At 40.9% G+C, this 27,843-nt stretch overlaps 2 protein-coding genes across 4 annotated transcripts in view; both read right to left on the reverse strand.

The window, feature by feature from the left end:
* The window catches only part of LOC139764368 (laminin subunit alpha-1-like), a 142,962-nt gene extending 133,000 nt beyond the window's left edge, over window positions 1-9,962 (reverse strand). For 2 of the 3 annotated variants that reach the window (XM_071690904.1, XM_071690903.1), the window contains exons 1-2: window positions 9,808-9,959; window positions 39-164 (exon numbers count right to left, since the gene is read on the reverse strand). In XM_071690904.1, coding sequence (XP_071547005.1) covers window positions 39-158 — 120 coding nt within the window. In that variant the 5' untranslated portion in view covers window positions 159-164; window positions 9,808-9,959. Of the gene's footprint in view, window positions 1-38; window positions 165-9,807 lie in introns of all 3 variants that reach the window. The other variant, XM_071690905.1, reaches the window with a different exon arrangement.
* Window positions 9,963-15,950: 5,988 nt separating this feature from the next.
* The window catches only part of LOC139764258 (laminin subunit alpha-1-like), a gene marked incomplete at its 5' end in the record, with an annotated part of 177,102 nt that continues 165,209 nt past the window's right edge, over window positions 15,951-27,843 (reverse strand). The window contains 3 exons of the mRNA XM_071690754.1: window positions 15,951-16,501; window positions 16,696-16,879; window positions 19,932-20,038. Coding sequence (XP_071546855.1) covers window positions 16,194-16,501; window positions 16,696-16,879; window positions 19,932-20,038 — 599 coding nt within the window. The remainder of the gene's footprint in view (window positions 16,502-16,695; window positions 16,880-19,931; window positions 20,039-27,843) is intronic.

The raw sequence follows: 27,843 nt of genomic DNA on the forward strand, positions 1-27,843 counted from the left end.
GGAGAGCATGGATGGGGTTTACAGCTTTCAGTAATTACATTGATATAGCATATCTCCTGCGTGTTCCAAGGACGGACTACCACAATGGGCGGGCGATAGGTTCGTTCCCCAGGCACAGGCTGTCGGTACTCGATGGTCAGTACCCGCCGATGCAACATCCGCAGCTGGAAAGGTGGTGGCGAGGATGGTGTCGAATGTGTGGTTATTAAGATGGTGATGAAAATAATGCAAGTTTAAAGTGCTCATAACTGATGATGATGGTAAGTTTCAAATTTGCTGAGAAATAGGCCTATGGTTTTGTTAAAGAGTAGCATATAAGAAGAAATTATACAAGCTAACAAATATGGAGCAGAAAACAATTCAAAGTTGTCTTGAGGAGTGTAATTATATAGAGTTACTTTACAATAAGGTGCAAAGTATTATCCTCCAAAAAAGATGAAGAAGATACTAATTGCATGCAATGTCATCTAAAAAAAAAAATTATATAAAATATGTAGCATTTTACCTATGATTAAATACAAGTGAATCTAGAATCACATTTTCTTATCAATCAAAACTGTTTGATTAGTGTGGAAGATACATACATAAGAGCAGCAGTTGGACAGCAATTCTGTGAGAAATATGAGCTACATTCAGATCATGGTATTATGATTTCCAACTTCCAGCTTATGAACCATAAATCAAAATGTTAGAGTTACCATGATAGCGAGGAAAACAAATACTGATTAAGACAATACGAATGGTTTCATATGAGTGTGGATAGACAGTGAGCTTTACAGGATCTGTCTATATCGCATAAATACTTTCCTCCCAGCAAAACAAAGTAGCACATGAATAATGATAGATGGGGTAAGGAAGTATCAGTAAACTTCTGGGAAAATAAGATGTTTCGGAAGGAGATTAATAGTGTGCAAAAAATATGGGAGCAAATGGGAACATCTGTTAATGGGGCAAATAGAGAGACGGAAACAAGGAATAATGAAGTGATGAGATGGAGTGAGTGTTTTGAAATACTGCTGAATGTATTTGATGATTGAATGGCAGATGTAGGGTGTTTGGGTTAGGATGGTATGTGAAGTGATGGAGTCAGGGAGAGTCATTCAATGAAGAAAGAAGAGATAGTGAAAGCCTTACAAAAAATGAAATGTTGTAAGGCAGCTGGACTGGATGGTAATGCAGCGCCCTCTCTCAGGAAAAGGGGTGACTATACTGTTGACTGGTTGGTTGGAATTTTCAATACATATATGGATCATAGTAAGGTACCTGAGGATTGGTGGAATGCATGTAAAGTGCCAAAGTATTTAAGTGAAGGGAGATAATGGCAAGTGTCCAAACTACAAAGATATAAGTTTGTTGAAGTGGTGAATGTCCAAACTACAAAGATATGTTTGTTAAGTTGCATGAGTTCTGGGAGAGTAGCGATTGAGATGGTTAGAGCATGAACAAAGTATCAAATTGGGGAGGGACAGTAAGGTTTCAGATGTGGTGGAGGATGTGTGGATCAGGTGTTTGTTTTACAGAATATGAGTGAGAAGTACTTACAGAAATGGAAGGATTTGTATGAGGCATCTATGGTCCTGAAGAAGGCATATGATAGGGTTGATAGAAATGCCTCAAGGAAGGTTCTAAAAACATATGGTATAGGAGGAAAGATGCTAGAAGCAGACAAGTTTTATTCAGGGGTGTAAGGCATGCGTATGACTATGAAGACAGGAGAATGAATGGTTCCTAGCGAATGTTAGTTAGTATGGGGATGGGGTGTCTGATATCACCATAGTTGTTTAATTTGTTTATGGATGGAGTAAGAGAGGTAAATGCAAGAGTATTGGAGAGATGGGTGTGTATGCAGTCTGTCAGGGATGAAAGGGCCGGGGAGGCATCTTTTTTTTTCTGGTGACACAGCACTGGTGGCAAGTTCAACTGAGAAATTACAAAAGTTGGTAACTGAAACTGGAGGTGTGTGTGAAAGGAGAAAGTTGAAAGTAAATGTGAATAAAAACAAGCTTATTAGGTTTAACAAGGTAGGGGAACAGGTTAGTTGGGGTGTAAAGTTTGAATGGAGAGAAATTGGAGGAAGTGAAGCATTATATATACCCTAGAATGGATATGGCAGGCAAAAGGAACCATGAAAATAGAAGTGAGTCATACAGTGGGTTAATGGGCAAAGGTTCCATGACGAAAGTATGAAGTGAGGGTTATTATCAAGAAGGGCAAAAATGGGTGTGTTTGAAGGAATAATTGTTCTAAAAATGTTACACAGATGCAAGGCATGGGTTATACATGAGGATGTGGATGTATTGGAAATTAAATGCTTTTTTTTTTTTTTTTTTTTTTTTTTTTTTGCTTTGTCGCTGTCTCCCGCGTTTGCGAGGTAGCGCAAGGAAACAGACAAAAGAAATGGCCCAACTCACCCCCATACACATGTATATACATACCGTCCACACACGCAAATATACATACCTACACAGCTTTCCATGGTTTACCCCAGACGCTTCACATGCCTTGATTCAATCCACTGACAGCACGTCAACCCCGGTATACCACATCGATCCAATTCACTCTATTCCTTGCCCTCCTTTCACCCTCCTGCATGTTCAGGCCCCGATCACACAAAATCTTTTTCACTCCATCTTTCCACCTCCAATTTGGTCTCCCTCTTCTCCTCGTTCCCTCCACCTCCGACACATATATTCTCTTGGTCAATCTTTCCTCACTCATTCTCTCCATGTGCCCGAACCATTTCAAAACACCCTCTTCTGCTCTCTCAACCACGCTCTTTTTATTTCCACACATCTCTCTTACCCTTACGTTACTTACTAGATCAAACCACCTCACACCACACATTGTCCTCAAACATCTCATTTCCAGCACATCCATCCTCCTGCGCACAACTCTATCCATAGCCCACGCCTCGCAACCATACAACATTGTTGGAACCACTATTCCTTCAAACATACCCATTTTTGCTTTCCGAGATAATGTTCTCGACTTCCACACATTCTTCAAGGCTCCCAGAATTTTCGCCCCCTCCCCCACCCTATGATCCACTTCCGCTTCCATGGTTCCATCCGCTGCCAGATCCACTCCCAGATATCTAAAACACTTCACTTCCTCCAGTTTTTCTCCATTCAAACTCACCTCCCAATTGACTTGACCCTCAACCCTACTGTACCTAATAACCTTGCTCTTATTCACATTTACTCTTAACTTTCTTCTTTCACACACTTTACCAAACTCAGTCACCAGCCTCTGCAGCTTCTCACATGAATCAGCCACCAGCGCTGTATCATCAGCGAACAACAACTGACTCACTTCCCAAGCTCTCTCATCCCCAACAGACTTCATACTTGCCCCTCTTTCCAAAACTCTTGCATTCACCTCCCTAACAACCCCATCCATAAACAAATTAAACAACCATGGAGACATCACACACCCCTGCCGCAAACCTACATTCACTGAGAACCAATCACTTTCCTCTCTTCCTACACGTACACATGCCTTACATCCTCGATAAAAACTTTACACTGCTTCTAACAACTTGCCTCCCACACCATATATTCTTAATACCTTCCACAGAGCATCTCTATCAACTCTATCATATGCCTTCTCCAGATCCATAAATGCTACATACAAATCCATTTGTTTTTCTAAGTATTTCTCACATACATTCTTCAAAGCAAACACCTGATCCACACATCCTCTACCACTTCTGAAACCACACTGCTCTTCACCAATCTGATGCTCTGTACATGCCTTCACCCTCTCAATCAATATCCTCCCATATAATTTACCAGGGATACTCAACAAACTTATACCTCTGTAATTTGAGCACTCACTCTTATCCCCTTTGCCTTTGTACAATGGCACTATGCACGCATTCCGCCAATCCTCAGGCACCTCACCTGTGGTGTATGAGGACAATATGTGGTACGAGGAGATTTGACCAAGTAAGTAATAAAATGGTAAGAGAGAGGTGTCATAATAAAAAGGGCATGGTTAAAAGAGTTGAAAAGGGGGTGCTGACATTGTCTGGACATAAGGAAAGAATGAGTGAGAAGAGGCTGACAAAGACAATATATGTGTCAGTAGTGGAGGGATAAAGGAGAAGTGGAGACCAAATTGGATGCAGGTGGGAGAAATATGAGAATAGGACATGTTAAATTTGCAAAATGTGATAAAAAGAGGTCAACAAGCTAACAAGCTATCAATAGGCTTAACCAGGGCATGTGAAGTGGCTGGGGAAACCATGGAAAGGTCTACAAGGGCTGGTTATGGACAAGGAGCTGTGGTCTCAGTGCATCACACATGACAGTTTGAGAATTGATGAGAGCAAATATGGCCATTCTTCAACTGTTCCTGGCATTACCTCAAAAAAAAAAAAAAAAAAAAAAAAAAAAAAAAAAAAAAAAAAACAGGACATGGCATATACATTATATTTCACACGTATTTGCCGTTTCCTGTGTCAGCAAGATAGTATCAAGAACAGATGACTGAGTCAAACAGGAAATAATCATCACTTGGTCCACTTCTCTGTTCCTTCTTTTGTGAAAATTAAACCAGGAAGGGAAAATTTCCAGCCCTACACTCCCACACCTTTAAGTCACTTTCTATGAAATGCAGGGAATACATGGACAGTATTCTTTCTCCACAAACCCCAGGCGTCCATGTATTCCCTGCATGTTGGAAAAGGCAATTAAAGGGGAAGGGGCTGGTGGTTGAAAATCCTCCCTTCCTGTATACAGAGTAAGGAGCCAAGGGGGAATTCTCTTTCTCAGGGTCTGTCATCTGTTCTTGATGCTACCTCACTCACAGAGGAAATGGCAAATATGATAAATACTCCAGAGATGGCAAATGGTAAAGTTGATAAAGGTGCTTTGTGGAAGGTTTTAAGAGTATATGGCGCAGGAGGCAAGTTGCTAGAAACATTAAAATGTTTTTACCAAGGATCTAAGGCATGTGTATGAGTAGGAAGAGAGGAGAGTGATTGGTCCCCAGTGAATGTTGGTTTGCAGCAGGGATGCATGTTTCCATGGTTGTTTTATTTGTCTATGGATGGGGTGGTTAGGGAGATGAATGCAAGAGTTTTGGAGAGAAGGGCAAGTATGAAGTCTGTTGGGGATGAGAAAGCTTGGGAAGTAAGTCGGTTGTTGTTCGCTGATGATACAGCTCTAGTGGCTGATTCGTATGAGAAACTGCAGAAGTTGGTGACTGAGTTTGGAAAAGAGTGTGGCAGGAGAATGTTGAGAGTAAATGTGAATAAGAGCAAGGTTATTAGGTTCAGCAGCGATGATGGACAAATTAACTGGGATGTAAGTTTGAATGGAGAATTATTAGAGGAAGTGAGGTGTTTTAGAAATCTGGGAGTGGACTTGGCAGCAAATGGAACCATGGAAGCAGAAGTGAGTCACAGGGTGGGGGAGAGGGTGAAGATTCTGGGAGTGATGTGGAATGTGTGGAAAGAGAACATTGTCTTGGAGAGCAAAAGTGGGGATGCTTGCAGTAATAGTAGTTTCAACAATGAAGCCACTGCTTGTTTGTTCATGATGCTACCTTGCTCAAAAAGAAAAGGCAATTACGTATGAATGGCAATGAAAGATGATTGAAACTAACATAAAGTTGAATCCATCAATAATTACTAAAAAATAACAATCTAATATTTCCATCAGGCAGACATGAATATTACACCCACCTGAAAAGCTGTAACAGTTAAAGTCTTTTGATATAATTACTCTGTTAGTTGTGTTAATGGTGTTTAAAGGAAGTTAAAAAAATTACATAGCAATATTGCACTGGAAATAAAGACTACTGCTGCAATCTAAGAGAGCCACTGGATACAGAATATGAAGTTAGCTTCACCAAATGTGCAATAAACATTATACAGTCAAGCATTTTCAAGAAAGGCATAAAAAGAAAAAAAAACATGAGTTCATCTAACTTAAACTCCTGAGAATTTACTTAATATTCATTACAACAGCATATAAACAAAAACAAAAAAAAAAAGTACTAATGACTGCTGCAGCAGTACAATGAACCCATGATCAACTGGTTAGTCTAACTGAACGGGTGTGCCAACATGCATCACAGGGTTCTAAAATGCAAAAGCAGTACACATAATCTATGCGATGAAACACAAAAATAGAATAGGACAGATATTCAACGCTTCTTCAGCCTAAAAGCTCAGACAAGATTAATAAATAATAATAAAAAAAATCTAGCAACAGTCAACAGGTCCACACAGATCAAGTTCAAGATAAAAAGTGATGTGACTGGTAACTTGTTGTCACCTCACTACCTTGCTATGACATCATAGACCTGAGTAGGTTACAATACATCTGTTGAGTCTCTATGGTTAAGTATCAGCCACTGTCATGGATATCACGGTGGTTGAGGAGATTTATTCTCACGGATGAACCCTATTTGGGAGGGGAACAAAATAATGTTTAACTCCCACCCCTTAAAAAAAAAAAAAAAAAAGAGAAGGTGCTCTCTCAAATGCTCACAGGGCTCTCACCACAATCGAGAAAAATATATAAAAGGCCTATGACATATCATTTAGTGCTCTTTATAGTTTCTCACAAAGTAGCCATTCTGTGGGCCAAGAGGATTTCAAAATATCCAAGAACTATGTTAAAAATCTACTCACGATATATTTCAGCAGTGCACTATCCAAAATAGTCTATCCAAATCAGGAAGTCTCTAAATTAATGAAATTCAAATACATTCTGCTATTCACTGAGAAAAAGGTGACCATTCAAGAAATTTCACATGAAATTTGTCATCATTCAGCTGCAAATATGGTCTCAGTTGACCAGAGTCCAGGAAGCATTTTTAACTTTTAAATTAATTACAGTGAGGATAAATGGGAGGTAAAGTTCATCATCCCATATTCATTTGCTACAAATACATAAAGTACTTTACTATACAGCTAACAGTTTCCTTTGATGTACTGTCAGTCACATTAGAGGATGCATATATATGCTATTCTGGGGTGCACTGAGCAGGTACCTCATATTTAGCAATTCTTTTTTTCCATTTAATGGTCTCAAGTGCTAGCAATATTGCAACATTACCCACACACACTGTGAATGAAAACCACCTACTTCACTCTTGCAAAATTTTGCCAAAGTGGATAAAGGGAATTCCCTTGTGAGTAACCATCCCTACATCCAAGGAAAATAACCACTTCTTATTACAAAGGTTTTCATTGTCCTGTAGATTGTTCAAAAGAATAATTGCTATACTTTTCTGAGAAACATATTTTGCATGTTTTGACATCAAAGGAAGTATCACTGTCTGATGAAAGACAAAATACAAATATGTATGTATTAATTGCCAAGGACTAACTTCAAAGGCAACAGATTAAAAAAAAAATACCCTCCACTAAGATCAGCATAATTCATTACACAATTCAAAGATAAGACATGCTTTTAAGATATAGCAATATGGGGGCTTAATAATGCTTCCAGCTATTCACTCAAATATATAAATCAGTTAAAAAAATTAATAAAAAAGCACCAGACACCACTGTTAACTTCAAGTAAACTAACTGGAATCCACAGAAAAGGAGGCTGTTAGTTTTCATGATTAAGCAACATGTAAATGTACTTAAGTGTGTTTTCTTCCTGTGAGCAAAGCACTAAAAAAAAGTCTCTATGTTGTTGTCAATTGCGCTCATTTGAGCTCTTACTAGGAATAACTCGATGTCCTTTTTTGTCCCTAGGACAGTCTGTCTGACTCACAACATAACAATCCTTAGTCCTTTTTTGGTCTGACTCACAACATAACAATCCCTAGTCCTTTTTTGGTCACAAGGACAGTCTGTTTGACTCACATGACAATCCCTAGTCCATCAGGATTCAACTCACCCTTGGAACCAGAAGCAGGTTCTGACCTGGCTTTACGGAAACCATGTGCTCCCCCCTAGACACAAGTACAGAAACTCTTCCGTGCTTTCTCATCTTAATGAGCAAACAGCCCCTATGGCTATTTTTTCATTTTCTTCATAGTAGTACTTCTCTTCCACAAAGAGCCACATATCCTATCAAGCCTAAATGATCAATTGTACTATTTTCTAAATTTATTCTTTTGAACCTTTTGCAAACAAAAGATATTTTGTCTCATTCCAAACCTGATACTAGGAAGGTAAGTTACAGTTCAATATTCATAATACTACCGGACCCAGGTACATTATAAATGACAAATGGAGACTGGATGTATGCAAATGAAGCCACTGCTTGTTTGTTCATAATGTTACCTTGCTCAAAAAGAAAAGGCAATTAGGTATGAACAAAAAACTAATGGATGCAATGTAAGTTAGTAATCAGAACTTCTAAGTGGCTGCCAAGGCAGGAAAGGTGAGAACATATAAAAAAAAAAAAAAAAAAGGAGTACAGCAGGAAAGTATACAACTATATGAATTAAGCCTAATCATATAGCAATCATAGTGAAAAGAAAACCATCTCTTCCAACCTAATCTAAAACTCTCAAGGCTGACTTATACAAATCTAAGCATGCATAAGAGCATAAGAATGATCATCAAGAGAGCTACTAATGAGCAGATGACATACAGTCTTCTACATAAAATCAGTAAAATAGAGCAGCATTGCATACACTCACACCATAACCTTACTAAACAATACAGTGGAGCAAATCTGGTGTCAACAGTACTAGCTGAAAAAGTAGTATGCCAGAGCAAGTTACTGAAGTTCCTTTGTGAAAAGTTATGCTATGACATAATTAAAAGCTTAAAGTGTTTTCTGCAGCTTGGTTTACTGTCAGGGGTTAATAACCTGAAGTATCCACTGGAATCCTCACGGCCAAGAAAGCGATGGATATAACTCTGCCAGCATGAGGAGCATTAACACTATATTTAGCTACATTATACTTCATGTTATGGTCATTAACTCCAAATAATGTCATGTCAGTATGATTGGTCTAATTTTTTCATACATATTCACCATTTCCCACATTAGCAAGGTAGCATTAGGAACAAAGGACTGAGCCTTAGAAGAAATAATCTCACTTGGCCACCTTCCCTGTTCCTTCTTTTGGAAAATTAAAAATGGAAGGGGAGGATTTCCAGCCTCCCACTCCCTCCCCTTTTAGTCGCCTTCTACAACATGCAGGGAATACGTGGGAAGTGTTCTTTCTCCCCTATCCCTAGGGATAACAGGGATTGGTCTAATATGTATCAGAAAATTTTTGGACCCACTGTTTTCCCAAGAAAATTCAAATTTAACTATGTAAGAAATTTTCCTACAAATGATTCACAAAATTTCCACATACACATTTTCTTATTCCTAAATGAAGAAATTGCTGGCAAGTAGAAACTTTAAGGTGATTATTACTCTAGAAGAAAAATCAAAGCCGAGCATGTCTAAAATGAAGTGCAACTGAAGGCTGAAATAAAATCCTTGCCTTGTGCCAATAGATGGACATTTCACTCACAGTTATTCAGTCTTTCTAGTTCCAAATTGGATGATTTTAACATGAATCAACCTGACAGAGGTGAGATAAGTGTTCTCTTCCTAACTCTTCAACCCAAAAAGGAAATTATATAAAGAAATTAAAGCTTCATTTTCATTAAGAGGTTTCCATATCATAAAAAAAATCTGGATGTTCTAGAAGTCTGGTCAAAGGCAAAGCTCTACCATAACAGATTTTAGGTTAATAGTGGGATCTACTTTGCACTGTGAAAGCAGTTAAACTACCAATATCCAATACCAACTAGAATTATCTAAACTACCACTGCAAGCCTCTTCAGCTGCACTTCCCAGTCTTCATTTTAACCTCAAATAATAGTCCTACCTGAGACCAAGTGAGGTCAGCCTGAGTACACTTGCTGGTTCTCCGGAAGCAGTAGCAACTGGTACACCCTGAGGGATTGTCTACCGAAAGGCCAAATGTCCCGCCCACACACTTACCACACCTACGACCCACCACATTAGACTGGAAAGAAAATTAAATTTACTTTAGGAGACTAATGTCTATATTATGCTACATATGTTTGATAGTTGTGTTCATCTTTTACTCAATAAATCTAAAGAAAGTATGATGATCAGTCAATACAAAACATTTACTGGAAATGCAATTTCAATGCCATAAACCATCAATATCAGTCTGGTTCATATTCACATTAGTTGGCATAAAAATATATGTTCAAGACAAAGGCTCAAGTTTCTTTTATACAATGATTACACAATTTATGTAACCCAGGTGCTGTGATTATTCTTTATTTTATTTTGCTTTGTCGCTGTCTCCCGCATTAGCGAGGTAGCGCAAGGAAACAGACGAAAGAATGGCCCAACCCACCCACATACACATGTATATACATACACGTCCACACACGCAAATATACATACCTATACATCTCAACATATACATATATATACACACACAGACATATACATTTATACACATGCACATAATTCATACTGTCTGCCTTTATTCATTCCTATCGCCACCCCACCACACATGGACTAACCACCCCCTCCCCCCAAATGTGTGTGAGGTAGCGCAAGGAAAAGAAAACAAAGGCCACTTTCGTTCACATTCAGTCTCTAGCTGTCATGTAATAATGCACCGAAACCACAGCTCCCTTTCCACATCCAGGCCCCACACAACTTTCCATGGTTTGCCCCAGACACTTCACATGCCCTGGTTCAATCCAATGGCAGCACGTCGACCCCCGTATACCACATCATTCCAATTCACTCTATTCCTTGCATGCTTTTCACCCTGCTGCATGTTCAGGCCCCGATCACTCAAAATCTTTTTCACTCCATCTTTCCACCTCCAATTTGGTCTCCCACTTCTCCTCGTTCCCTCCACCTCTGACACGTATATCCTCTTGGTCAATCTTTCCTCACTCATTCTCTCCAAGTGACCAAACCATTTCAAAACATCCTCTTCTGCTCTCTCAACCACACTCTTTTTATTACCACACATCTCTCTTACCCTATTATTACTTACTCAATCAAACCACCTCACACCACATATTGTCCTCAAACATCTCATTTCCAGCACATCCACCCTCCTCCACACAACTCTATCCACAGCCCACGCCTCGCAACCATATAACATTGTTGGAGCCACTATTCCTTCAAACATACCCATTTTTGCTTTCCGAGATAATGGAGGCACTATCTACTAAATCTAGGTGGATCTCTCAGGCTCTGTAACCCCACTGAATCACCAGACCATAATTTGATCCATGTTCAAATCATATTTGTTTACTGTCTGCCATGCTTATGGTCTTACACTCTGGATTTTTATTGAACTAATTTCTGTGATACTAGTAGCAACTGTTCCATGCACCACCAGGTTCCTGATCTGTGAAGGGGCATTATAGTGGAAAAACCTCTGTAGATTAAGTTAATATGCGCAGTAAATGCAACTGCCAATTTTAAGTGCCAATTTTAAGTTAATAAAATCATGGTCTGAGCATATTATACGAGCATATTATAAACTTTTAAAAATTTTCTGGATCCCTTTTAAACATTTTCTAAATCCCTAAAACTGCTTTGTTTCCAGTTCAATCTTATTTATTTATTTATTTTGCTTTGTCGCTGTCTCCCATGTTAGCGAGGTAGCACAAGGAAACAGACGAAAGAATGGCCCAACCCACCCACATACACATGTATATACATACATTCCCACACACGCAAATATACATACCTATACATGTCAATGTATACATATATATACACACACAGACATATACATATATACACATGTACATAATTCATACTGTCTGCCTTTATTTATTCCCATCGCAACCTCGCCACATATAGAATAACATCCCCCTTCCCCCTCTTGTGTGCGAGGTAGCGCTAAGAAAAGACAACAAAGGCCCTATTCGTTCACACTCAGTCTCTAGCTGTCATGTAATAATGCACCTGAAACCACAGCTCATTTCCACATCCAGGCCCCACACAACTTTCCATGGTTTACCCCAGACACTTCACATGCCCTGTTTTAATCCACTGACAGCACGTCAACCCCGGTATACCATATCGTTCCAATTCACTCTATTCCTTGCACACCTTTCACCCTCCTGCATGTTCAGGCCCCGATCACTCAAAATCTTTTTCACTCCATCTTTCCACCTCCAATTTGGTCTCCCACTTCTCGTTCCCTCCACCTCTGACATATATATCCTCTTGGTCAATCTTTCCTCACTCATTCTCTCCATGTGACCAAACCATTTCAAAACACCCTCTTCTGCTCTCTCAACCACACTCTTTTTATTTCCACACATCTCTCTTACCCTTACATTACTTACTCGATCAAACCACTTCACACCACATATTGTCCTCAAACATCTCATTTCCAGCACATCCACCCTCCTGCGCACAACTCTATCCATAGCCCACGCCTCACAAACACACAACATTGTTGGAACCACTATTCCTTCAAACATACTCATTTTTGCTTTCCAAGATAATGGAGGCACTATCTACTAAATCTAGGTGGATCTCTCAGGCTCTGTAACCCCACTGAATCACCAGACCATAATTTGATCCATGTTCAAATCATATTTGTTTACTGTCTGCCATGCTTATGGTCTTACACTCTGGATTTTTATTGAACTAATTTCTGTGATACTAGTAGCAACTGTTCCATGCACCACCAGGTTCCTGATCTGTGAAGGGGCATTATAGTGGAAAAACCTCTGTAGATTAAGTTAATATGCGCAGTAAATGCAACTGCCAATTTTAAGTGCCAATTTTAAGTTAATAAAATCATGGTCTGAGCATATTATACGAGCATATTATAAACTTTTAAAAATTTTCTGGATCCCTTTTAAACATTTTCTAAATCCCTAAAACTGCTTTGTTTCCAGTTCAATCTTATTTATTTATTTATTTTGCTTTGTCGCTGTCTCCCGCATTAGCGAGGTAGCGCAAGGAAAGAAAACAAAGGCCACTTTCGTTCACATTCAGTCTCTAGCTGTCATGTAATAATGCACCGAAACCACAGCTCATTTCCACATCCAGGCCCCACACAACTTTCCATGGTTTGCCCCAGACACTTCACATGCCCTGGTTCAATCCAATGGCAGCACGTCGACCCCCGTATACCACATCATTCCAATTCACTCTATTCCTTGCATGCTTTTCACCCTGCTGCATGTTCAGGCCCCGATCACTCAAAATCTTTTTCACTCCATCTTTCCACCTCCAATTTGGTCTCCCACTTCTCCTCGTTCCCTCCACCTCTGACACGTATATCCTCTTGGTCAATCTTTCCTCACTCATTCTCTCCATGTGACCAAACCATTTCAAAACATCCTCTTCTGCTCTCTCAACCACACTCTTTTTATTTCCACACATCTCTCTTACCCTTACATTACTTACTCGATCAAACCACTTCACACCACATATTGTCCTCAAACATCTCATTTCCAGCACATCCACCCTCCTCCACACAACTCTATCCACAGCCCACGCCTCGCAACCATATAACATTGTTGGAGCCACTATTCCTTCAAACATACCCATTTTTGCTTTCCGAGATAATGGAGGCACTATCTACTAAATCTAGGTGGATCTCTCAGGCTCTGTAACCCCACTGAATCACCAGACCATAATTTGATCCATGTTCAAATCATATTTGTTTACTGTCTGCCATGCTTATGGTCTTACACTCTGGATTTTTATTGAACTAATTTCTGTGATACTAGTAGCAACTGTTCCATGCACCACCAGGTTCCTGATCTGTGAAGGGGCATTATAGTGGAAAAACCTCTGTAGATTAAGTTAATATGCGCAGTAAATGCAACTGCCAATTTTAAGTGCCAATTTTAAGTTAATAAAATCATGGTCTGAGCATATTATACGAGCATATTATAAACTTTTAAAAATTTTCTGGATCCCTTTTAAACATTTTCTAAATCCCTAAAACTGCTTTGTTTCCAGTTCAATCTTATTTATTTATTTATTTTGCTTTGTCGCTGTCTCCCGCATTAGCGAGGTAGCGCAAGGAAAAGAAAACAAAGGCCACTTTCGTTCACATTCAGTCTCTAGCTGTCATGTATAATGCACCGAAACCACAGCTCATTTCCACATCCAGGCCCCACACAACTTTCCATGGTTTGCCCCAGACACTTCACATGCCCTGGTTCAATCCAATGGCAGCACGTCGACCCCCGTATACCACATCATTCCAATTCACTCTATTCCTTGCATGCTTTTCACCCTGCTGCATGTTCAGGCCCCGATCACTCAAAATCTTTTTCACTCCATCTTTCCACCTCCAATTTGGTCTCCCACTTCTCCTCGTTCCCTCCACCTCTGACACGTATATCCTCTTGGTCAATCTTTCCTCACTCATTCTCTCCATGTGACCAAACCATTTCAAAACATCCTCTTCTGCTCTCTCAACCACACTCTTTTTATTTCCACACATCTCTCTTACCCTTACATTACTTACTCGATCAAACCACTTCACACCACATATTGTCCTCAAACATCTCATTTCCAGCACATCCACCCTCCTCCACACAACTCTATCCACAGCCCACGCCTCGCAACCATATAACATTGTTGGAGCCACTATTCCTTCAAACATACCCATTTTTGCTTTCCGAGATAATGGAGGCACTATCTACTAAATCTAGGTGGATCTCTCAGGCTCTGTAACCCCACTGAATCACCAGACCATAATTTGATCCATGTTCAAATCATATTTGTTTACTGTCTGCCATGCTTATGGTCTTACACTCTGGATTTTTATTGAACTAATTTCTGTGATACTAGTAGCAACTGTTCCATGCACCACCAGGTTCCTGATCTGTGAAGGGGCATTATAGTGGAAAAACCTCTGTAGATTAAGTTAATATGCGCAGTAAATGCAACTGCCAATTTTAAGTGCCAATTTTAAGTTAATAAAATCATGGTCTGAGCATATTATACGAGCATATTATAAACTTTTAAAAATTTTCTGGATCCCTTTTAAACATTTTCTAAATCCCTAAAACTGCTTTGTTTCCAGTTCAATCTTATTTATTTATTTATTTTGCTTTGTCGCTGTCTCCCGCATTAGCGAGGTAGCGCAAGGAAACAGACGAAAGAATGGCCCAACCCACCCACATACACATGTATATACATACACGTCCACACACGCAAATATACATACCTATACACCTCAACGTATACATATATATACACACACAGACATATACATATATATACACACACAGACATATACATATATATACACACACAGACATATACATATATATACACACACAGACATATACATATATATACACACACAGACATATACATATATATACACACACAGACATATACATATATATACACACACAGACATATACATATATATACACACACAGACATATACATATATATACACACACAGACATATACATATATATACACACACAGACATATACATATATATACACACACAGACATATACATATATATACACACACAGACATATACATATATATACACACACAGACATATACATATATATACACACACAGACATATACATATATATACACACACAACGTATACATATATATACACACAGACATATACATATATACACACGTACATAATTCATACTATCTGCCCTTATTCATTCCCATCGCCACCCCACCACACATGAAATGACAACCCCTTCCCCCCACATGTGCGTGAGGTAGCGCTAGGAAAAGACAACAAAGGCCACATTCGTTCACACTAAGTCTCTAGCTGTCATGTATAATGCACCGAAACCACAGCTCCTTCTTTCCTTCCACACATTCTTCATCGCTCCCAAAACCTTCACCCTCTCCCCCACCCTGTAAATCACTTCTGCTTTTATGGTTCCATCCGCTACTAAGTCCACTCCCAGATATCTAAAACACTTCACTTCCTCCAGTTTTTCTCCACTCAAACTCAGGTCCCAATTAACTCATCCCTCAACCCTACTGAACCTAACAACCTTGCTCTCATTCACATTTGCTCTCAACTTTCTCCTTTTCACAGCAAAAATAATTCAAGATACAGCTGTGTAGTGATGAAAAAAGACCCAGGATGAGACAAAAATAAAGAGGACACAGCATGACCACAGAAGATGACAGAAAGGTGAGCAACTACACAAATGAGAAGAGTCAAACAAAGGGAGGCTATCAGATTGAAGTCCATGGTGATCTTTGGAATGAAAGTGGAACACATTTCAAACAAGGCGAAGAGAGAGGCTATAGAAGGGGAGCATATCATAAAGCAACATGAAACAAAAGCATGTTTGTGAATCATTTAACCAATCTTGATAGGTAAAGTTCTCACCCACTTCAAAGTATGAAAAAAATATTAAGAAACTAAAATAGTTCCATACAAGACTTACCTTGCATCCTTGTGATGCATGGTAATCCCAAGTGCCAGGTGAACACCTCTCGCATCGATCACCCTCTGTGTTGGCTGGGCAAATGCAACGCCCAGAATTAAGGTCACAAAATCGGCCAGGGCTATTGCAAGGGTCACATGCTGAGGATCAAAAAGGTATCATTAAATAAGTCATACACATAAGTCTAAGATGAATCACTTCAGGTAATTTTGAGATAATGAATCTTTGACAAAAAGAGTTCACGCAAAATATGTCATTACATAACATACCTGCTAATCTTAAGAAAACAAAGTATAAGAGAACTACTAGTAAGAAAATAATCAAGTTGCATTACGTTTGCAGCCTTTCCTAGAGAATCCCCAGTAACCAGGAAGGCAGGTATCACACCGAGGGCCCCTAACGCCAGGCCGGCAGCGACACTGGCCTGTAACATCAGCACACTGGGGACTGATGCTGCCTTTTTTGTCACAGTTACAAGGAAGACACCCAGATCCAGAGGCATGACCCCAATAACCAGGCTGAAAGAGAAGAAAAACTAGAATGATCTTTTTGTAATTAAAACACTCAAAAAATCTCTGTACATATTTTACAATTCCTCACTGGCTAAATGCTCACTGCTCTTTCATTGTTATCATCTGCTGTGCTGTGAGAGTATGGCTAGCATTCAATTACTTTACAAAGAAATATGACATCAAATTCTGTCCTAACAATCAAATGAAAACTTAGTGGTGTATGATGAAGGATATCTCTTTTAAGTTGGGTTAAATGTTTGTGGTTTAGGAATTCTGCTATTACTGGAGAATTATCAATGATAAATTAGTCATTTGTATGGATTTGTATGTAGCATTTATGGATCTGGAGAATGCATATAAGAGATGCTCTGTTGAAGGTATTAAGAGTATATGGTGTTGGAGGCAAGTTGCTTGAAACAATGAAAAGTTTTATCAAGGATGTAAGGCATGTGTACGAGTAGGATGAGAGGAAAGTGATTGGTTCTCAGTGAATGTCAGTTTGCAGCAGGGGTACGTGATGTCTCCATGGTTGTTTAATTTGTTTATGGATGGGGTTGCGAGGGAGGTCAATGAAAGAGTTTTAGAGAGAGGGGCAAGTATCCAGTCTGTTGTGGATAGAGGGCTTAGGAAGTGAGTCAGTGGTTATTCACTGATGATACAGCACCAGTGGCTGATTCGGGTGAGAAACTGCAGAAGTTGGTGACTGAGTTTGGTAAGGTGTGTGAAAGAAGAAAGCTGAGAGTAAATGTGAATAAGAGCAAGGTTATTAGGTTCAGTGGGGTTGAGGAACAAGTTAATTGGGAGGTCTATTTGAATTGAGAAAAACTGGAGGAAGTGAAGTGTTTTAGATGTCTGGGAGTGGATTTAGCAGCGGATGGAACCATGGAAGCGGAGGCGAGTCGCAGGGTGGGGGAGGGAGCAAAGGTACTGGGAGTGTTGAAGACCGTGCAAAAGGTGAGAATGTTGTCTCAGAGAGAAAAATGGGTATGTTTGAAGGAATTGTGGTTCCAACAACGTTATAAGGTTGTGAGGCGTGGGCTATGGATAGAATTGTGCAGAGGAGAGTTAAAGTGTTGAAATGAAATGTTTTAGGACAATATGTGGTGTGAGGTGGTTTGATCAAGTATGAAAGGGTAAGAGAGATGTGTGGTGGTAAAAAGAGCGTGTTTGAAAGAGCAGAAGAAGGTGTAGTGTATTGAAATGGTTTGGCCAAATGGAGAGAATGAGTGAGGAAAGATTGACAAAGAGGATATATGACATTATCAGAGGTGGAGGGAACGAGGAGGTGGAAGGATGGAGTGAAAAAGATTTTGAGCGATCGGGGCTTGAACATACAGGAGGGTGAAAGGCATGCAAGGAATGGAGTGAATTGGAATGATGTGGTATACTGGGGTCGACATGCTGCCACTGGATTGAACCAGAGCATGTGAAGCGTCTGGGGTAAACCATGGAAGTTTTGTGGGGCCTTGAGGTGGAAAGGGAGCTACAGTTTCGGTGCATTACATGTGAGCTAGAGACTGAGTGTGAACGAATGTGGCCTTCGTTGTCTTTTCCTAACGGTACCTCGTGCATGCACGTGTGTGTGTGTGTGCCGCCATTTCATGTGAGGCGGCGTGGCGACAAGAATGGATGGGGGCAGCAAATATGAGTGTGTAAATGTATATATATGTATCTGTCTGTGTATGTATATATTGAAATGTATAGGTATGTTTATGTGCATGTGTGGGCGTTTATGTATATACATGTGTATGTGGGTGGGTTGGGCCATCATTTTGTCAGTTTCCTTGCGCTACCTTACAAAAGAGGGAGACAGCGAATAAGTATAACAAGTCATTATTGCATCTCATACATCATACATCAACTTGAGTGAAAACAATGATTTTAAAGTCTTTACAATACTGAGTTTCAACAATTCCTGTAAAGCATTTCTTTTGCCAATAACAAAATATATCTCCACTTAACATCTATTGAAAATCCAAAGAAACTTGTAGGGTGGTTGTTCTCAGTCACAAAGAAAGCAGGTACAGCAATGTACCTGGCCTTTAAAGATGATCGTTTTTATCTTTATCTATCATCATTACTTCAGTTCCTGATTCCACAGCAAGGAGTGGACACATAATGACTCAGGAGTGGACACATAATGACTCTAAGATCACTCACACCCATCCTAACCATATGCCTAGTGTGCCACAAGGAAACAGATTCCAAACTTACAGATGTGCTCCTTACTTTTTCCACTGTACACACGGCTGATTCAACAAGACCAACATCTCCAGTCACATTACATATATAAATAAATTCTTCCCCACAGTATCTGATTCCCAGTCATTCCTATGGCAACTTCATATAATATATCCCTAGCCCTAAACAACTCTACTCCATCTATCATTTCTTCTGCAGCCTGCCTCTTATTTGTACCTTAAGTAGTTCAGCTTTACATCTTAGTTACAGGATCTTTGATCTTAACCACCCTATCAAGTTGTTACTGAACTCAACCTGCATGTAGTTATGGCATGAATGAAGTTTCCTTCTATGAGGCTGCATCATCATCATCTGGGAATTAGGAATATAATCTTGTCAAGGAATCTATTATTCCAAAGAAGTCCATCCTTTTTCCGTTACTTATTGCAGCAAAGCCTTTAAGCTACAGGAGGCTCACATTATGCTCCCAGGGGTTATGTAATAAAAACAAAATAATCAACCCATCATGTTATACATGGCCATATCATCCCAAAGCCTTTCCTTATCTCTATCTAGTTATCTTATTACAACCCCATGACCTTCACATTAATCTGTAATACTGGTGCATCAAAGAACATTCACAGCAATCTACTTGTATTCTTAGACAAGTGTTCAAGGGTACCAAAGTGAAATGCTACTGTTTCACTGATATGCATCTCTAAATCTTAAGTAAAACAACATGAGCATTCTTTTACAGTATACTGTTACCTTTTCCTGCATTGAAAGCACGCTGGCAAGAACAAACGTATCTGCCTCATAATCATCTACGGACTTCACAGTCTCTTTACTAGTTTCAGTAAAGTGAAGAAAGACTTACCCTGCAGGCGTTACAAGTGCGGCCTACAATGTTATTCTTGCATGAGCACTGGCCACTGATGATGTCACAGCTGCTGCTGGTTGACCCTCGCTCATCGCACCGGCATCCTGCAGAAGAAGCAAATTAATTGTCTGCCTACGCGAACACAATGAGTCGTATTTATTCCTGGTTACATCAAAACACATAATGACTCATGTTCATTGCTGGTTACATCAGTACAATACACTCCCTGGGTCATGTTCATTCCTGGATATATCAACTCGGTCATATTCATTCCTGATTACCCAACACAATCACCGTCACGTTCCATCTTGAAAACATCAACACAGTCAGTCATGTTCGTTAATGATGACACCAATATACTCACCTAGTCATGTTCATTCTTAATTACACCAACAAACTCGGTGAGTAACATTCATTCCTGGCTACGTTAACATAGACTCAGCCCGTTTGTGGTTAAGCAAAAAGTAAAAAGTCATCTTCGGTTAGGTTGTATCATCTCACTACAGTCTCATCGAAGATTATTCCAGTCCACCTTATTCCCTACGACAAATTGTAGCTAAGCCTTGATGCAGAAGGAAACTCTTGAGAAGGGGCACTGGAATACTTAGGATAATAATAATACATCACATTAATAACAAATGACACAGATAAACTTTATGTGTTTACGTTTATTCCTATCTCACCTGACAAAGTCGGTGCTGTGCTCTTGATTTGATTGCTACGCGTACTAATTTGGGCGGGAATCTCAGATTGGGGGAACTGCGGTCAGCAACATGCAAAGTAGTACCTCCCAATGTTTCAAAATCTATTAATTGGCGTGCCTTAAACATTATCTTATTATGACATGAGACATAACATTAATATTGACATTTTTGATGGCATAATTATATATCAACATCAATTATACTACGATACACCATATATAACACGTATCACAATACATTGTATATAACACCTACCAATGTTTCTGTGTTGGTACTAAAAGAACTAAAGTCGTGAGCACAATGTAACTCCTCGATTTACAACTAATCTTTTATCATATGCTCAAAATTTGGTTGAAATGGAAGGGGGGAAAACTCAGAATAGTATAGCCACTCCTAACATTCACGTTCACTGAACCTTTTGTGGTTAAGCCACAAGCAAAAAGTCATCTTCGGTTAGGTTGTATCATCAGACTGAAGGCTCACCGAGCATTCCTCCAAAGTCCACCTTTTCCCCTCCAACAAATTTTAACTAAGACTTGAAGCAGGTTAATGACACCGACATCTGTATATACGTGCATCTGCACATAGAGCCCATCCTCTCCTATAGGGAAAGTTATCAACCATAGATCATGCATTAAATATTAAAATTGCCATGGATTAGCATTATATAGGTGAAAACTTTATATTACTACACTATATGTGACTGCACAAATCAGTACAGGTGTATCCCGCCACTTCCATTCCAACTGTGTTATGTTTTAAGTCTCACCAGATAACCACTGCTTTTCGTCAGTGACCACTAAATCGTATTTCCCCATACATCCAGTCAAACTTTTTATCTTATACCCCGTTTTCGAAGGGAGACATGAAACACGTAAGTTCCTCTCACAAGTGTTTCTAAACAGTATCTCATTAAATCTGGATCGTTGCGAAACATTTAAGATACAAGCCTAATCTGCCCTTGCAACAGTATAATACGATACAGCGCTGCCCAACAGTTCTGAAACAAAGTATTTTGGTCTGTAATAAGCTTTACGTATTCGTCCACCTATCCCGCCCACAATACAAGGATATATCTCATCGACAACACACATCATTCGTAACTTACGCACGAGTACTTTTCAAACTTAGTATTTGTTATTAATCAGAACCTACGACTTCACGGGTAGGGTAAGCCAGGGCTTGAGGGGTGCATGACGAACAGGATAATATCAGATGGATCAACACGAACTGAGAACGGTTCCTCTCGAGTTGCCTTGACGAGCGCCAGACCTTACTCGGCCCTCAAGTGGCCGTGACGTCAAACTGTCAAGCATCACTTCACCGTATTGTTTACACTACAACCCCTTGAGCATGACCGTATGATTCCTGAGCACGGTAGTGTCTTAAGCACGGCAGCACAATCCTTGGGCACAACCCTATGATTCTAGAGCACGACAAAAATGACTCGAGCATAGCAGTAAGATTCTTGGGTGTGATTGCGTGCCTTTTGACCTGACCAGGTCATCACACTCATGGAGTGGTAGTGTTGTACAAAAGAAATTAACAAAAACATATCGATAAATACCAAAACACGTGGCTAAACAGCAAACAGACGCTTTTCTAAAGTCATCCAGAAAGAAGCACAAGACCAGATAGATAAAGAGATACACATTCTGTGGCGTGGTGGTCTGCGTCGCTGACTATGCTTCAACGAGGCAACACAAAGTGTAAAACTCCTTCCCCGTAACACACACACACACACCTAATTACAACAAAACACAACCAGCACACAAAACATACAACCCTGGCCATTACAACACTGCCCGCTATCACAACGATCAGGCCGAAGACTTTCGCCCTTCCACCTTACCCTCCTCCCAGACAAAAGGGCACCACGAGGAGGAGGAGGAAGAGGAGCAGGAGGTAATGAGTCATCAGGTCAAGCAAGGAGGCAGTGTTGTGAGGAAGGTCACGCCCCCACCTCACACTCTGTAAGCTCATTATCATCACCAGTCTCCCTTGGTGAGTCTAGTAACACTACTGCTGCTCCCAGATGTACAGGCTGGTGCCTTGGGCTCATGAAGTGCTAAGTGTAAAGCTGGATCCTAGCCTTCATGATGTGCTAAGTGTAAAGACTGTTGCCTAGGGCTAAGTGAAGTGTTAGGTGTACAGGATGCTGCCTAGAGATCAGGGAGTGCTAGATATATATAATGGGTTCATTAAGTGTTTAGTCAGGGTCTATGCTGGAGCCAAAGTACCAGAGTAGGGGTGGGGGTGCAAAGTGGGGACCTTGATGTGCTTGGTGAGAGTCAGTCATCAAGCGGGGACCAGGAGGGGATGCTTAATGAGGTCGAAGACGTACTCAGCGGGGGCCAGAGAGGAGGGGGGGGGGGTGATAAACGAGGACTCTGAAGTGTTAGATGTTGGATTAGGTAAGGACTTGGGGAGGGGAAGGTGATAAGTGGTGGCTTCAGAGGTGCAAGAGGAGGAAGGGGACAAGAGTCCTAACAGACCAGGAAGGGGTGTTAGATCAGAATGAACTAGGAGAAAGATCAGCATGAGCCTGGAGGGGTACAGTATGAGTCAGGTGGGCTAATATGAGCTTGGAGGGAACCAGTATGAGCTAGGAGACCGTCAGTATGAGTAGGGTCACGGGATCACAGCCATCCTCTCCACATGTAAACGTTTGAATTGCGTCGAGAAACCTCTCAGTTCAGAGGAATCTATCCCTTCCCTGACCACCAGGGGCCAGGGGTCCTGACCTGCAGGTGCCAGCCAAGCTTAAGAGCATCACTAAGAGGCTACACTCGAAGAAGTTCCTAGAGTGTCAAATCTTTCCTTTGACGAAGGTGACAAGTGGACCCTAGTAATGGGGGGAGAGAGAGAGAGAGAGAGAGAGAGAGAGAGAGAGAGAGAGAGAGAGAGAGAGAGAGAGAGAGAGAGAGAGAGAGAGAGAGAGAGAATGATATCTGCATTTGTCTATCTCACGTCTGTCGAGTGCCTGTAATATCTCGCCCACGCCAGGGGGATACTGGTTCGTAGATACAGTCATCAGAAATAGACTTTCGTGGGGATGGGGAAGGAGCAGTTAAGTAATACACTGAAACAAAATCACTTTTGTGCGAAGACGTGTAAGGGCGTTGTGAGAGAGAGAGAGAGAGAGAGAGAGAGAGAGAGAGAGAGAGAGAGAGAGAGAGAGAGAGAGAGAGAGAGTACTGATACGGCAGTTCAATTGGGGAGATGCCATTAAGTACTCAGTTGGAATGCCAGTTGTCAAAGAGGCCACAGAGCAGCAGGTGTGCATTAGAATGATAATTTATGGAAGGGGGAACACAGCTGACCATTAAGGATGGTGATTCACGAGACCAGCAGATACGTCTGGTGCATTGCAACCCTTTCATAACACGATGGCCAAGCTCTCAATAAGACCCTTGAGTAGGATGGTACGATCCCTAAGTATGATGATGCCATCTTTCAGGCGCGAAGGTACGACTCCTGAGCACGGCGGCTCTGATGTCTAAGCACGACGATACAATCCTTCCACACGACAGTGCCACCTTTGAGAACGACCGTGCGACCCTATGGCCTGGCCTTAGACCTAATCCTCGTGCGCAAGAAATGTTTTTGTTAAGCTTCAAGGTCGTACTTGGAATAAAGGTACGAGATGAGGTCCAACGTGGACGGATTGGGCGTGAACGCCAGCCATCACGGCCACCAGCACTATCATGATATTGATGAAAGAGGACGTACCACAAGCCACCTTCAGTCTTCCCATGTCGCACGATTACGTCACAGCATCATGTGGTCTCCCTCCCATGATGTGACATAGCATAAAGTGATATCCTTACCATGATGCGAATCATAGCATCATGTGGCCTCCCACCCATGACGTGACCTCACAACTGGGCACCATGAGGCATCATAACATTACCTCAAAAATATCAGCTGCGGCCTACCACAAGGGCAGCTGCAGGTTAGACTCCTGCAATTCTAGCCTCACACAACGCTGCTTGAAGCTAAGGCGTATAGAGATGAAGCAATGAAGCGATTGTGTTACGTCCCGCAGAGTTTATTGAGAGAGAGAGAGAGAGAGAGAGAGAGAGAGAGAGAGAGAGAGAGAGAGAGAGAGAGAGAGAGAGAGAGAGAGGGAGGGGGGGGGGGGGTTCGACATCCTCTGACTTCTGAGAAGTCGATCGCCTACGTAAATTGGAAAAAAAGTTTAAAAGACGTCTGGTCGTACCGGACCAAAAAAATTTACACCTGCCTATTAACAAAGCGATAGACCGGGAATAAGGGAATGACGCGCGACAGCAAAGGAAGGGTAAAAAGGATGATAATAATAGATACCTTTCGAAATACAAGATGTCCCCTTCACCCACTTCTTCCGTAAGAGATACAAGATCATAACTGAACGCTGTAAAACACTTTCCACGCCAATGGGTCCTGACCGCTGGCCAGCGTTGTCTACTGTCTTCAACCCAGGTTTGAGGCTTGGGTCATACACTCATTGCCATCCTCTGGTCCTCAAGCAGGAAGGAACAGGATATCTACAGGATATCTCCCTAGTGTTGCAGGTCCTTTCCCTCTCCCTGCATCCATGCCAGGCGAGCGAGGTTTCGAGGGTACATCAGTGAGGTACAATGATGGATGTACCGATGCGGAAACACAGATAAGCACGCAATATACGAATAAAATTTACCCACACGTACATATACACACAGCGCAACAGGCACACAGACGCACACACAAAGACGCAAAGAGACACGTACATACACATACACACATATCACACACACACACACACACACACACACACACACACACACACACACACACACTCATAAATACGCACATACATGGGAGGGGGTGGGGGCAACATTAAGGCCCTGTTGGTCCACACCCGCCGATAAATATTTCACATGCTAACTGGGTAGAACAAGGCGAAGCAGAGCAAGTTTGTTTCTGGCGACCCACTACCACTATCAGAGGGATATGAAACACTCACTGTGTATCCACCGTCTCTGCACACCCTAACACTCACTCCAAGTCTCACACATACTACTACTACTACGAATCATAGGAACATCACTACAATGATTACATGTACAAATCTGCAACCACAGAATACAACAGAAACCCTTAGATATGTAGAGCTGCATGTAAGGGTTTACCAAAGATATCCAGTCTCTATGGGTACATCATCACAAGAACACACCACGACCACATTCTTGTCATCTCTCAAAACTGCACCGCCACAACCCAAAATACATCACAACCTCCACTACGATACGTTCAGTCCAGCAAAGGTTAACGATACAACCAACACAGGTACAGTACTATATACCCTAGGGTAATAAATTACTGTAATTCATCGAGACAGCATGTGAGGCAGCTTAAACAAAAAAGTGATGTGGTATTGTCACGCTCCGTACATTCAGAAATGTGAACTAAAAATAAGTTAGAGTCGACCGGTCACAGGCATCAAACTAAATATTTCATACTGAACTATTCCATTTCGTAATATAATGATGAAAATGAGGCGTAACAAGCGTAAGAAAATTTACTCAACACGACGCTTTTCTCCTAGCTTTCATGGTGTTGAAACAACACGAGGAGCAACGTGGTGTCCCTGGTTATTCCAGTCATGAAACTGGACCACCTATCTTCCTCTCGTTTAAGGTTTTTATGTAAAATAAATAATGAAAAAAAACTAGATCCACGGGTGTTTTAGTCGGGTCTCGGTTACAAAGGTAAAGAAGCTTCATCATTGGCCATTATCTACTTTTCTAAGAACCATCTTTAACCCTACATTGTCAGCTTGAACTGCACTGATGATCCATTAGCGTCAATATTAGCATGATCAACGTCGAACACTGATTAACTAATAAGGAAAAATAAAATTAGCTTTCACCAATTAGCCAGTCTACATCATTCGTGGTCTTATATATTTCAACTCTTAAATTTTCCTAATATGACAGCAACTCTGCGTTTTTCCTTGACACCACATGTGCACAGCAGTTGCCACATGTGAATCTGTAATGACCAACAACTGACGATTCTCCTGGTGACCACAGACTACTAAATTGCGAGCCACCTGTACTCAGGTGTAGCCATACACACATCACTAATCTGACCCTAAGCCTAACCATAAAATTCAACTATGTTTTCCAAGATCGACAACTGGACTTACTTGTCATAAACAATGTACTGATGGATCCTGGAAACAAAGACCAAGTACACAACAATTAAATAAACCTGAGTGACGTATAGGTGTATCTCGATCCTCGCCACTGTCTCCCGTCTTTCAAGTTTGGGCCCCTTTAACTTTACTCGGCAAAAAATCCGAACGAAAGATGCGTCCACCATGATTTTCCGTTTACTGGTAGGGTAATAAGATGCGCATGGCTGAATGCCTCAGAAGGCAAGATCTCAGTTCCTTATATCACCTACCATTCCAGCGCACCACAAAGCCGTCCAAAGCGGTAGTACTCACTAAGGAACCATCAAGTCAACGATACAATTGCTGAGCATCCAATTCATGGGCCTCCCGGCGAGCCAGCGGAATATTAAGGAGTCTGTAGCGTTGACCCGCGGCACCCAAACCTTTCTCTGCAGCCAAACACCCCCGACCAAGAGCCAGCCCTGATATACGCTACAGCATCCGTGCAATAAAATCAGTCTATGCTTTGTAGCTAATAAAGTAACAAGGGATACCTAATTACTGATCCCGAGGTACTGTAATAATGGAACTATAGACCACCATCTTATGTTAGTAATAAAGTAACAAAGGCAAATAAATTTATTGAACCCAAGACTGTAATAAAGGGTCCAAGGCAACGCCCATATACCACATCCTATAAAACTACAGATGAAACCAAACAGACGATGCCTTATACATATATATATATATATATATATATATATATATATATATATATATATATATATATATATATATATATATATATATATAACCTAAATTTCAAACGAAAATTTTCATCGACTTTTAAATTTAAGAGATGAGCCCAGAAAAAGCTTTTTTTCCCCCTTGCAGTATGCGTGACGAAACTTTGATGGTATCCGTTCCATGTGTTATTGATGTGACCTTGGCCACGTCGTGTGGTAATCGATAAGTGTGTCTAACGCCCTACCCACCGCTGACCTGACCATGCCAGGGCTCGTGGGTGGTCGAAGAACAAGTGCAGGACGTCCACCCGTTCACG

Source organism: Panulirus ornatus, chromosome 49 (assembly GCF_036320965.1).
Source record: "Panulirus ornatus isolate Po-2019 chromosome 49, ASM3632096v1, whole genome shotgun sequence".
NCBI lineage: Eukaryota > Metazoa > Arthropoda > Malacostraca > Decapoda > Palinuridae > Panulirus > Panulirus ornatus.